General features: G+C 38.7%; 1 protein-coding gene across 3 annotated transcripts in view; it reads right to left on the reverse strand.

Annotated features, from left to right (window-relative positions):
- Positions 1 to 14,093, reverse strand: part of CNTNAP3C (contactin associated protein family member 3C) — a 152,036-nt gene that overhangs the window by 38,464 nt on the left and 99,479 nt on the right. For all 3 annotated transcript variants that reach the window (XM_063695526.1, XM_063695527.1, XM_063695525.1), the window contains one exon: positions 2,216 to 2,363. In XM_063695526.1, the coding sequence (XP_063551596.1) occupies positions 2,216 to 2,363 (148 nt within the window). The remainder of the gene's footprint in view (positions 1 to 2,215; positions 2,364 to 14,093) is intronic.

Here is a 14,093-nt window from a genome sequence, read left to right on the forward strand (position 1 = left end):
TCTGTGCTCATGGCTTTATTCTGCAGTTGAGCAGCAACTCTGGGAGAACCTACAACCTATCCCCAGGCTAGAAGTGGAAATAGAAATAAATGCATAGAGTAAGCCAGGAGTCTGTGAAAACACACACAGTTTAAAGGAATAATGAATCTATTACTGTAAATGAAGTGTAGAAAAGCTAATAACACTAGGGCTGGGCAGTCCCAGCTACTCAGGAGGCTGAGGTAGAGGATCGATGGAGCCCAGGGGTGCACTATGATGATCAGGTGTCTGAACAAATTTTAGCATCAAATGGTGATCTCTCCGAGCGGAGGACCAGCAGGTTGCTTAAGGAAGAGTGAACTAGCCCAGCTCCCAAATGAAGCAGGTCAAGACTCCCGTGCTGATCAGCAGTGGGATTGTGCCTATAGCCACTGCACTCCAGCCTGGGCAAACTAATGAGAACTTGCCTCTTAAAAAAAAAAAGATAAATTGATAAATACATAAATAAATAAATGGGAAGAGATGCTGCATGGCAGGGATATTATAAGTCATTATAAGCAACGTTCTAGAAAACAAGCAGGGCAGTGGAAATACAAAGGAAAATACTGAAACTACCATTATTAACATAAGTCATAAAGGATTGTATTACTGTCAACAACAAAAATAAAATCAGCATACTTGAACAATTATTCTTCTAACGAAAAAAAGACAATGTAGATGTCCACTTGATCTAAAGAATTACTTTTAGCTAGTTAGCAGTGGCCACATATTATCTGTCTGCATGTTTGGGTTTTTTTACTAGTAGTCCCTTACAGCCAACAGCATGTGTTTACAGAAGTTAACGGTGCCAGCAGATTGCATGGCAGCTGGACCGCCCACCGGCCCTTCCTGGAATCAGGCACGGGGCTTTGATCTTCCTGGTACCAACCTCCAGCCCAAGGAACTGGAGTAATATCTCTTCATGAAGGAACATCAAGCTAATGGCAAATCACCATCAAAGAGCATGTTCCACTTTGAAGTCAGTAAACCTGAAGTTGTTTCAGAGTAATGAGAGGAGAAGGTAACTTCACAGCATCAAAGAGAGATTCTAAATATCAGACATCTTAGCCATTGAAACAGAGAGCACAGTTATAGGTCCCAGAAAACACAGCGATGGAAGGAGATGAACAATAACAGGAAGAAAAAAGACTGTTGGTAAAGCAACATCATTATATTTAACTCTGTAGAAATGTAAACACTAAAAAACAAGCAGAGTTAGGAAATGAACTGGGTTGTACAGGGGTTAAGTAATAAAATGGAAATAATAGTATCTGAGACATTAAATGCTGCATGAATGACAGACGTTGTTATCATGCTTTAGAAAATTAATATTCTGCAAGGCTAAAGCTGTGAGTAGGCAGAGAATGGGAGTGACTGTGTGTAAATAGTGTGATATGAACATCCGGCCGGACACAAATTGAAGCCACTTAAGACATTTCCATCCAGGCTGCTCTTTGACTTGTTCTCCAGTTTTATACAGGAGTATTTTTAAATTTTATTCCATTTTGACAATAATTTAAAACATTTTTATGATAATGTAAAGAAAGAATACAAGTATGTTCTAGATCATCAAGTGGCAACTGTGTCACTGTGTACCACCAAATAATTTAACGGCCAGCTTTTTGTTTGTGTTATATTCATGTCAGCCCCATCCTTTCCACTTTTATAACAAAGAATAGGTGAGAAAAAGGCTGACTAAACACAAGTTCCCACCAAGTGAAGATTAAGTGAAGCGACAGCACGGTGTGCAAAAGAGGACGTTAGCAGAGAAAAACACAGAGAACCAAGAGATTGCGAGAAATCACACCCTGCCCCCAGTACCGCTCCTGTTTTCCCAGACAGCATGTCATCTCAGCTTCAGAAAAACAGCATCATCTGTTGTTAGTTTGAATTGTATTTGTTCCATCAGATGCCTACCATATTGCAAGTACTTTGCTAAACTCTGGGAATCTAAAGACAGGTAAGTTTCAGTTCAGGTCCACCACTAAATTCAACTATAAAAGACAGTAACTAAAGTCCATATTGTCATGGGGAGACACTAGAGTGTTTCCATAAAAACCAGTTCTGCTTGCCCAGCTATATAAAAAGACAGAAAAAGTCAAGTTCAACATTTCATGCCGACATTGGCTTTTACAGTTTGGCTTTGACAGAATCTCACGCTGACCTTGATTTCACACAGGGAATAAAGGCCACTTACTATATGCACATCTGTACACTTTGATCCGCATCCCAATCCTGCCCCTGGGATTCCAGGCTAAAGGGAGAAAGCACAGGAACCTGGCTTCAAAGGGAGGCTGGAGTCTGTAGTGCACCACACTGTCTGCGTTTGTGTTTCCTGGAAAACCCTAGGAGAAAACAGAGAAAGGGATCAATGTATGTGCAGGACGCACCACCTTCATGTCGTCACCTCTCATGGCAATGAGCAATGTATGCTCGCTTTGCTAATATGCAAAAAGCTGCTGTTTTAAAGGAAACACTGCTAATGGTTAACAAGGATGTGACAACCTCTCCAGTCCCTGAATTCGTCACCATTGTCTACGTTTTCTTTATTTACAAGGTAGTTTAAATTTCATCCACATCATTAAAATGACTATAAACATGGCAACCTCTATGAAGTTCACTTTTCTAAAATGCTATCCCACAGATTCCTCCTTAATCAAGTGGTAAAGATGCTCACAAAAAAACCACATCACATGGCAGGGCAATCAAGCACCACGGTAACATGCAAAGGATCTGCAGTGAGAATCCTGGAATCTGCAATGAGAGAGTTGGAAGGGACCTAGACATGATTCCAGCCCCACACCCTTAATTTATAAACGAGAAACTACAGTCTAGGAAGAAGAAAGGACACTCTGGAGGTAGGACAGCTATCATAGAGTGTGGGCAGGATTACATCTGGCTTTTATTTCAATGGCATCATGGATTCCATGTTATCAGGCTGAATCCACTTCACAGTGAACACAGCTCCATGCACCTGTGGCCTGCTTCCTGGGGGTGTCAAGAGGAGCACACTGCCACTATCTGCTCCAGGGCAAAGGGGCTTTCACTCTTCACTCCATCTTGCTATCTGAACATTGGGAAGGATCAGAGTGCAAAGCAAACAAAGTTGTTTTAGATATTTTTTCATTGTTTTCAGATTTTTAAGAATATGGCATGTGTGAGAACAAGGAAAGGGTTAATGCTCTTTTGCACTAGAAGTGCTATCACCTAACATGACTGGGGCACATAGTTAATATCTATGTATGGAACAGGCCAGCAGTTAGTTTAACCAAGAATGAAGAATGTTTCCTGCCTAATTATTTTGCTTTACTAAAGAATGTACCAGGCTTAGGGCCAGCGCGTTGGCTCACGCCTGTAATCCCAGCACTTTGGGAGGCCAAGTCGGACAGATCACGAGGTCAGGAGATCGAGATCATCCTGGCTAACACGGTGAAACCCCGTCTCTACTAAAAATACAAAAAAATTAGCCAGGCATGGTTGTGGGCCCCTGTAGTCCCAGCTACTCAGGAGGCTGAGGCAGGAGAATGGTGTGAACCCGGGAGGTGGAGCTTGCAGTGAGCCGAGATCGTGCCACTGCACTCCAGCCTGGGCAAAAGAGGTAGACTCCATCACAAAAAAAAAAAAAAAAAAAAAAAAGAATGTACCAGGCTTAACAACAAAACAAAGAGAATAAAGATCAGCCTGCCTCGTATCCAACCACCAATGGGTGTCCCTGGGTATAAACACATGAAAATAAAAATATAGGAAATGCCTTAGTGAATGTGGTCAATTTTAAATGCTAGTGTTGATGCTCAGACTTGGTAACAGTTCGTCTATTGCTAATTCGTGCCAATTCCAAGATAATCATTTCACCCTTTTTTTTTTTTTTTTTTTTTTTCTGAGACAGGGTCTCACTTTGTCTTCCAGGCTGGAATGCAGTGGTGCGATCTAGACTCACTGCAACCTCTGCCTCTCAGATTTAAGCAATTCTCCTGCCTCAGCCTGCCCAGTAGCTGGCATTCCAGGAGCATGCCACCACACCTGGCTAATTTTTGTATTTTTAGTAGAAACGGGGTTTTGCCATGTTGGCCAGTCTGGTTTCAAACTCCCAGCCTCAAATAATTTGCCCACCTGGGCCTCCCAAAATGCTAGGATTACAGTCATTAAGCCACCATGCCCAGCCAGAGATAATCATTTCACTCTTGTTCCAACTAAAGGGTCATGTACATCGACATTTTTTGAGTTAACAATCGCTATACCAACTTCAGGTAAATATGTGCACAACCTCTGCACTCACAACCTTCTGTCTGGACAGCCCAGGCTGACCTATATAAAAGAAGCCATATCCCAGCTCCACCACCTCAAACCCTGCTACTCTCTGCTGCAAGCTGCAGTTTCTTCATCTGTAAAACTGATCTTGAAGGGCCAGAGTACTAATTGAGATAACACCTGGAAATCAATCAGCCCACCACCTGTGTGGAGGTGGCTGCTGTGATTGTGACCCAGGTTGGTCATTGTTGGCATGGTTGGTAGAGATGGTTGATCCATCCTTTTATTTTGGCTCTAATTTGGGTTTAATATCTAAGACATACAGCCAAGCTAATACAGGAATATCAGATCCTATGAGCATTTTGACTCCAATGTTAAAATTCAGTCGCAGAATTAAAATCATATTTTTCTGTAGCTGAATAAACTTTGTAAACCTCAGTAAAAACAATACAATAAAAACCTTTCAAAGGAACCCTACCAAAACAGAATTTTTTCACCTTTATCTGACAAATGTTACTTCTTTCTCAATTTGTTTCAAAGTATAAACTCTGGAAAATATACTTCTGAGTGATGTGATAACAGGATCATGTAGCAAAATAAAATTTAATGTCAATTTTTGCTTAATTAAATAGATTAACATTTAAGAAACTTTAAATAGACATTACCTAATAGTTTGTGAATAAGGCAGATGAGAAACATACTCTTTGCAACTTCAGAGATATCAATAAAAAATCAAACATTTATTACATATGACTAAAATATATTTAAAAGTTTATATATATAATCACATTAATTCATTTGAGATTTCAGAAATCACATTATTGTCTTATATAGAATTATAACCAGCTTCATGGGATACCAACCAAATGAACCATTGTTCTTTAAAGATATAGAAATTAAAGAGAATACATTTTGGGCAGGAAAGATTTATACTAGCATTTCACTGTCATAACATTCAGGGCTTATTATTGAAATAACCTTATCTATAACAGTAAAATAATGTGTGCCTTAAAAATATGCAGTGTAGTCTCTTATTCATTATATTCAAAGTTCGCTTCGAGAGCTTGCAGAGCAGACATGAGTTCATATGTGAGCACATGACCACTACGGACAGAAAGAATGGCGAACACAAAGACCTATTCCTGCTTTGTTTTATTAAGGTGGAAAAACGAACCTTCTAGAAGGATAAGCCAGCTTTTATAGAAATATGCAGCCTTCAACAATTCTGCAGAGGCTTACGTCTTCATTTTAGACATAAATAGCAAAAGCTACAGCTCTGTGGAGAGTGAGGGTATACAGAATAGTTTTCGGAAGCCATAGTCCTTCAAATTCTTTTCTGTCTTAGCAGGCATGTGACCTTGGGAGAAATCATCATCTTTCTTTGTAAAGTAGAAAAATTATACCTATCTGGCAATCTTGGTAAGAATTAAACTAGTTAATATATATAATGTATTTGTAAGATTATAAATCATTTATTTTTTACAGCATTCCTCTGCAATTTGTGTGTGTGGTGTGTTCATGTATAAAAGCTCCATCTTATTGAAAGACAGTCACTTAAGTTTGATGTGGATTCTCTGTCTTTGAGGGCATTCTAGCTAAGTATTATATTAAGTAATCAAAAATGAGTATTTTCAGATAAAATGATCAGTTTCCATAACATGTTCCTTAGGTATACATGAAAGTGAGTGAAATCTGCGGCTTGGAGTCCACTCACATGCTGGAAATATGTTTCATAAATAATTTAGGAATTAATGACATTACTGAAAAATTTCCAACACTCTACTTTGATTTTTAGCGGTCACATTAGTTAAATCTAACAGTCACAGTCAGTGATGGTGCTCATGTGATATCCTGGTCTGCAAAATGTTAAGCACATGGATAGTTGTGGTTGAGTATGATGAAATACCCAGATTGACAGCCATAAGCAGAAAAAAATCTGTCAAGGTAAGACTCATCAACAACTATTTTTAAGAAGACTGTTAGAAATTTGTTATTTTTCCAAATTTGTCATTTTGTCATTTCTGTTTTAGTGGGTTTTTATCATCAAATCTTTATTTTAAATTACGAGATACTGAAATGAGTCTCTGAATTTTAAAATAAGCATTAAATCTCTACTATGCATAGGGCCACCACTGTCCTATGCAATTTCACACATCAATTCAGTTAGTCCTCACAAAGATGTTAGAAAAGCTTGTCTAAAAGAAATAGATTCTTCAGCAGCTTCAGTTTATTGTTAGTTTCCCAAACACTCAAATGTACTACGAGAGATTCTTATTTTAATATGCTGTTATTATTTTAAGCTGTCTGTGTGTGGGGTAAGAAAGTGCCCATGAGTCCTTGAGCTCTAATTCTGTTTCCTTAATTGCCAGACTATGCTGATATTGGATACAAATTTTAGTGCTTGTAATCTCAGCTTCTTTATGAGTAACATGGGAATAATACTAACTGCTCTGCCCAATTATAGCTTGTTGGAAGATGTTTCTGTAGGTGACTTGAAAATTCTAAGGAACTATACAAATGAAAGATATTGTTAAGCTGCTCCCTGTAATGCCTGTTAACAAGATTATTTGATTAAGACACTTTGTTAATTATAAGTGTTATATGAAGAAATTGTATTAATTCTAAGTATATAGCATTAATAATATAATTACCATGACATATACCTTGATGATTTTATGAAGCAATTAAAATGTTTCTATAGATTATCAAAAATTAGCATATTATCTTTATCACCTTAGTATGACTAGTACAATTATATTTATGCAGAGTTAATCAGTAAAAAGCAAAATGAAAGATATAAAACAATATTATATGTAAGTGTAAATATGTGTGAACAAAAGAATTATGATTTTTAAAAGAATATGTACAAATAAAATGTATTGGACTGGGGAAATATGAATCATGTATAAAAAAATATGATTAATGAATGAATGAACACCAAGGCAAGAGTATGGGCCTTATGCGGACCAGACTGATCATTCATGATTCCTCACTGAGGAAGGTGACTCATGGAAACCTTGGCATCTGATGTCTAAACACAATAAATAAACAAAAAAGGGCTCCAGCATGTGGACCCAGTGCCTGCTGAAGAGCTGTTAACCCTCTGCTGCTGCCCCCTCAACCTCCTCTGTTCTCAGGATGCCCATGGGTGAAGAAGGGACTCCTGGCAAGTGGGACCTGGGGCTGCCACAGAGCCCTCCCAAGGACACAGACAGGACTGTGAGGCCACGGCTCCAGCAGGATGCTGGCTCCTGTGACTGTCAAAGACTTCAGCTCAGTTTTGGAGTTTCCTGTAAGTGATACATCATATGATGAACACAGGCTGCAAAGCTGGAGAGACCTGGGTCTGAGGCCAAGTCCCAACATATACTGGTTCTGTGACTATGGGCAAGACACTCAACCACGCAGAGCCTTCTCCTCTGAACACTGGGGAGAATGATGATCCAGACTCACAAGACTCTCACGTATCTCTAAAGCTCTTAGCATAGGACTAGCATACGGTAAATAATCAATTAGCAGGAAACACTGCTTATTATTATCTGTTAATACTAAGTGATATTTCCTCTTACTCATTCTCACAATGCTACTCTTTGAAAGCAAGGATGAATCTAAAGACCTTTTCCTTTGATTCTCAGCCAGAATCAACTTAATCACTTAGGTCTGCATCCCCTCACTAGCAGATGACATTAGGCAAGGATGATACTGCTTTTGTCCCTGTTATTTTCAGAAGATTACAGATAATGGTGTAACATGCAAAACTGTTTCTTATTTAAATTAGTATCAATAACTGCCTATGTGAACAGTTCTACTTAATTATTTTAAAGTGCTCATGAATGCATTATTAATATTTTACTAACCATTAGAATACAATGTTTATCAACACAAAATGAGAAAAGTGTGACTTTGCCTTATTCTAGCATTATTAAATGAACTGAAGTAGGAATTAAGAAATGTGGGTGATGGTTCCAGCTTTTTCATTAATTAGCCGTGAGAGCCATGGTATGTCACCTGAGGCTTCAGTTTAGCTGGGAAGCATGCTACAAAGTACTACGGGGCCAGGCACAGTGGCTCACACCTGTAATCTCAGCACTTTGGGAGGCTGAGGCAGGTGGATCACCTGAGGTCAGGAATTTGAGACCAGCCTGACCAATATGGTGAAACCCCATCTCTACTTCAAAAAAACAAAAAAACAAAAATTAGCCTAGCATGGTGGGGTGCCCCTGTAGTCCCAGCTACTCAGGAGGCTGAGGCAGGAGAATCACTTGAACCTGGGAGGTGGAAGTTGCAGTGAGCCGAGATTGCACCACTGCACTCCAGCCTTGGTGACAGAGCGAGACTCTATCTCAAAAAAAAAAAAAAAGTACTATGGAATCTAAAGTTTTCTCTAACACTAAAAGAGCATGGCCTGAAATAGTTAGTTTATATTCGGGTCAAGAAAGAAAGAAATGTTAGAAAATAAATGAATAATCAATGACAGCAAGAGTACCTTATTGAAAAAAATGTATGTGTATATGCACTTATGCATATCTTTAATTAATTAAATATACATAATCATTGAAAAATGAAACACTGCAAATACATTTGTATGTTTGATACTTCAGCATCCTATCATTTTTTTAAATAAAAATGAATTAATTTACCATATTTGAATAAGTCAAAAAGAGAAAAACAAAGTGTAATGCATGTTTAAAAAAGAAAAATAAATGTTTCCTTGTGTTTGCTCACTACTGATAACTTTGAGGAAATGATCATTCAGAAACATAAAGCAATCCAAAATATGAATCAAGATTAACGTAAATGTAATTTTTAAAATAATTCACATAATGAAGAGAGCAGAACTAGCCACTTAGCTCTCTGTATATAGTGCATATAACTAAATATATCACAACTTAACAGGCATTCTTTCTGAGATATTGCTATTGACTTTAAATGATCACATTAGTTAAATGTTAAAATACCTTTTTAGAAAGCAGGCAATTCATCTAACTTGTCATTTGACTTGGATCTGGGACAAATTTCCTGTGTGAGATCGATCAGCATGTCTTCTTGCTCTCAGATTTCCTTATTATAATTATAAACCTTTGTGCTTTATAAAACTTCAGGGTATTATGCTGGTGCCATCTCTGGTTTCTCAGAGACTTTCAACAACCAGTCTCGTTCTGGGACATGATAGGCATTGTTGCAAAATCAGGAATTCTTCAAGGAGAATAAATGTCTGCTGTGTTGAATTTTATGCTAGGTTCCCCAAGATCTGCACCTTTAACCCGCCCAGTATTTACCAGTGTTTAACACACAGTTGGTCCCAGGCAAATGCTGGTGCATTGACTTGATTGTTAGAGATAATCTTCCTAATGCTATATTCTATCCAGTCTCTCTAAACCCAGCTCCTTGTTCTGCTGTGAGGAGCAGCACCTGTCTTCCTCTGCCTGGATGACTCAGAGATGCCTACTCCATCTTCATCTCCGGACTCACCACAAGTAATTACTTAGTACTTCCCACCAACTGCAGAGCAATTTACTTAATTGGAATGTTTTCACACTTTTTCATCCCTGATAATCAACCTGCACAGATGAAAAAATTAGCTAGGGAATCACTATTATTAAATCAGTGATCTAAGTGCTTTTGTTATTCTAACTGAAAATTGTAATCATTTGTTTGTTTGACATATTTACTATCTGACCATCAGATAGATTCACTTATTTTGTCCATTTTAACTATGACCAAATATATATTTTTTCACATAAGGATCTGTGAGCATTAAACTGGGTGATCCATATGACCTTATCCCTGAATATTAGATATTGGATATGCACATACAAATGGTTATGATTGTTATGATTAGTGTGCTATCAAGGAAAATAGCTCATAGTCTTGATAGTCTGAGAATTGCTATGATAATAGTTTCAAAAACATTTAGGATACTTGTTCCCTATTTTTAATTTTAGTTTTTAGCAACAAAAATCATTTGAAAAGCAAACAAAATTATTTCACCATATTTTTACTTATAATCATGTATAATACATTCTAAGAAAAAGCCATCTCTACCTATAAAATACTGCATAAGATGCAATTGTATATTCCTGTGTGTCTCTCACACAGATCCATCAATGAACAATATTGCCAGCATTGGGAATAAGAATACTGAATGAATCAGGCCTAGGTTGAGTATTTTCTGTGACTATGAGGCAGTCACACCCTCCTATTTGGTTAGGATCTACAAACAGAGTAACTAGACTCAAAAGGTGCCACCTGCCTAGAATAATATTAGTATGAGATAATAAGACTTGCTCGTGGCTTATCCGGCAGTGTGCTAGAAATTTTCTGTCTATGAATTTGGAAAACAGCAGCAACAACTTGAGGCACATGGAAGTTCAATGTCCTAGGGTCAAAGCTGAGCTCTGAAACCGCCTTTGCACAAATTCTAACAGTGACAAAATTATGGCAATGGGGAGACCTGATCTAGTTAACCCCCTTCTTGCCCTTGACCTTCAAGTTGCCCTTAATCATTCCTGGGCTTAGGCAAGCCAACCGTGAGAGACATCTAGTTTATAGTTTACATTATAATAGCCCTTCCCCAAAACTAAAGCTAATGAGAGACCACCAGGCTAGAATAGAGGAGCCTAAATTCTGCTAAAATACAGACATAAATGATTGCTAGCCATTTGTCCAGAAGTCACGAGATATACAACTTCCTCATGAATTCCAGCAGGTAACATCAGTATTGTAGAATCTAAGATTAGCCTTTTGAGATATCCAGGTTTTTTGCATGTTTGACTACCGATGGCTCCACTGGACCTGCCAACAGCTCCCGCAGCTCCACCCATAAGTAACTCAGCATGCAGAAGAATCATTCCCCACACCCCTATGATTACACCCCCAACCAATCAGCGGCAAGCACCCATTGCCTAGCCACTCCCAGCCCTTCCCCTAAACTACCTTTGAAAAATCCCTAACCTATGAGCCTTCGCTGAGACTGACTTGAACAATAACTTCATCTCTAATGTGGTGTGGCCGACCTTGAGTTAATTTAAACTCTTTACAGCAAATACCATGTTTTTTTGTTTTTTGTTTTGTTTTTTTGCAGCGAGCAGGAAGAACCCATCGGGCAGTGACACAATCAGAAGAGCTACTGTGGCTTGTAGAAAGCCTGGCATACCCAGAACAACAGAATCCAACAAGACAGGAAAGTAACCAATAGGTCTATAGTCAGGGCCTAGGTTCTGAGTAAGCACACCACTAGCAACTCCTTTATTCTCCAGATGGAAAAAGTAGAATAGTTTACCAGAGTTATGAATACACGTGGGGAGACAATAGGTCCTTAAAGGGTTTGAAAGGCTTTTCAGCTTCTTCTGACTGTGATAGTAGTCAGTCAGACATAAGCAGAACAGGAGAGGACCCCCCGACCCCAGGAATGTCAGGCAACCATCAGGTGATGGTCAGGCAGTTTTTACACTGTCTCTCTAAAATAATAATTGGTTGTAGCCAGTGCCAGGGAAAGGCAGTCTCACAATAGATAGAAACACCTGTAACTGGTGATCAGAAGCTTCCCAATATGATCTCAGGAGCTGGGTGAGTGGCCTCAAGCATGCACACTAAGAGGCAAAATGATGGAGTTTAACTGGTACATGACCTTCTTCTAGGAACATGCATACAACTCCAGTGAACACATTATGCCTATGACCCCTCCCAAGTGCTGACAGGCCACTGTGTATGTGGAATGCCAATGTATAAAACCCCAAGTTACAGGTCAAACCATGCACTTGAATCTCTCAGGCTGCCAGCTTGCCCCTCTTCCAAATGTACTTCACTTCCTTTGGTTCCTGCTCTAAAACTTTTTAATAAACATTCACTCCTGCTCCGAGTCTCTGCCTCAGTCTCTTCCTCTGCCTTAAGCTCCTCGGTTGAATCCCTTCTTCTGACGTAGCAAGAACTGAGGTTGCTGCAGACCTGTACAGATCTTCCACTGCTGACATGACCCCAGTAAAGGTGCTGGTGACATTTGATTTAACAGCTCAGTGAGAGGCTTCGCCTTTTCAGAACAGGCAGGGATCCCCTGACTGCAATTCCCAACCAATCCCCAAAACTGGCAAACTTGATTTTTTTTAATTAAGCAAGCTTAATTTGTAAAATAGGCTGACTCTAGGATGCGACTATTTTTTATTGGCCAGTCACAAATGTCCCAAATACTTGAGTTCAGTTTGACACTATTGCTATTTATCCAGGGATGTTTTATATGCTTAGGAAGCTAAAAATTTGTAGAAAGTTACATTTTCTTCTTATCACATGTAAGGTGTCAGCAGCTATCAATGATTCATCTGCATACTGAATCAGCATGAAACTCTAAGGTGAGGAAAATGACTTTAAGTTCTCTTGAGCAGTAAATGTCTAGAGAATATTGTAGGTGAATCTCTAAATCCTGAGGAATCCGTTGCCACAAATATTGAAAGCTGCCATAGGTAGATGTAAGAATGAACCTTGATTTCTCATGTAAAAGTACAGAAAAAAACCTGAACAAAAGTCTAATGCAGAAAAATACTTAGTTGGCATAGGTATTGTAATTAAAATAGTAGCCAGGTCAGGTAGCACAAGCACAGGTACCAGAAGAATCACAAACATACTTATTTCTATAAGATCTTGTACAAATCTATAAACAGGTCCACCTTCCCTGTCATATTTTCCTTCCTTTTTCACAGGTAATGTAGAAGTATTACAAACTGAATGCCCTTTATTACAGCTCATTTTCCTAATTAAAAAATGTATAGATTATATTTCTTATAATTGAGCTATTCCATGTTGTAAGCTATAATTATAGGATTGATACATTTTACTAAAATATTTGTTCCTGGGATTCAGAAAAATGGATCTACTTCTTGTCAATTGATCTATTCCAGTGCAAGGTGAGATTGCCACTCACCACTGCCCCCATTGGTTTCACAAGGCACATCTTTACCTTATCATCAGGTGCCTTGCCTCCCAGGGCTCCAAAATCATTTCACCCAGAATACAGAATGGGTGGGAGGCATTAGTTTACACAGCGAGTCCCTTTCCAACAAATAGCTAGGTGCATCAGGAGACTAGATAAAAGCATGTTTCTTTTACAAAAGATCTATTTGCAGAATAATTTCAGAGCAGCAAGAACAGACAGAAGGTTGTCCGGAGATATCCAAAACATTAAAACAAAAAAAAGGTCAGAAGAAATTACAGAATACATGGCTCCAGGGCTCACAAAAAAAAAAAAAAAAAACATGAAAAGATTAAGATGAGGAAAAGAAACAGACATATAAAGCTCTCTGCTTCCCAACTCAAAGGTTGCCTCATTATGTCAATTTTGCACACCAGTTTGCACCATTTGCCAATTATTTCTCATCCAGTTTCTCAGGAGAAAAATCTCCTAGAGAAGATAATAAAGCTTCAGACTCAGGTTGAATCCTTTGCGTCTTCCTTAATTTCTTCAGCATCCCCTTTCTGAATATCCTGGTTTCTTACAACAGTGATGTATCAACTTTCCATTAGAGCATTCCTTTTTATTTGTTGTTGGCTCACAATAAAGTCTGTGCCATCTGCGAATAATTCTAACTGGGCAGCTAACACTGCAGTCTTAAGTTCTTCCCCACATTTTCCCAAAATGGATTGCTGGCACCAACTGTCCGCCCTTGCCATTGAACTATTTTTTCTCCTGACAGTTGCTGGCAGGGAAATTCCTGGCAAAAAGCCTGCTTAAAAGGTAGAGGACCAAGGATATATTCTGATCTTCCCTTGGATTGAGCCCCAAAAATTTATAAACTGCTTCAGTGCACTGCTGATGAAAAGCAACAGGGACACACCTG

Source organism: Gorilla gorilla, chromosome 12, assembly GCF_029281585.2.
Source record: "Gorilla gorilla gorilla isolate KB3781 chromosome 12, NHGRI_mGorGor1-v2.1_pri, whole genome shotgun sequence".
Classification (NCBI taxonomy): Eukaryota; Metazoa; Chordata; class Mammalia; order Primates; family Hominidae; genus Gorilla; species Gorilla gorilla.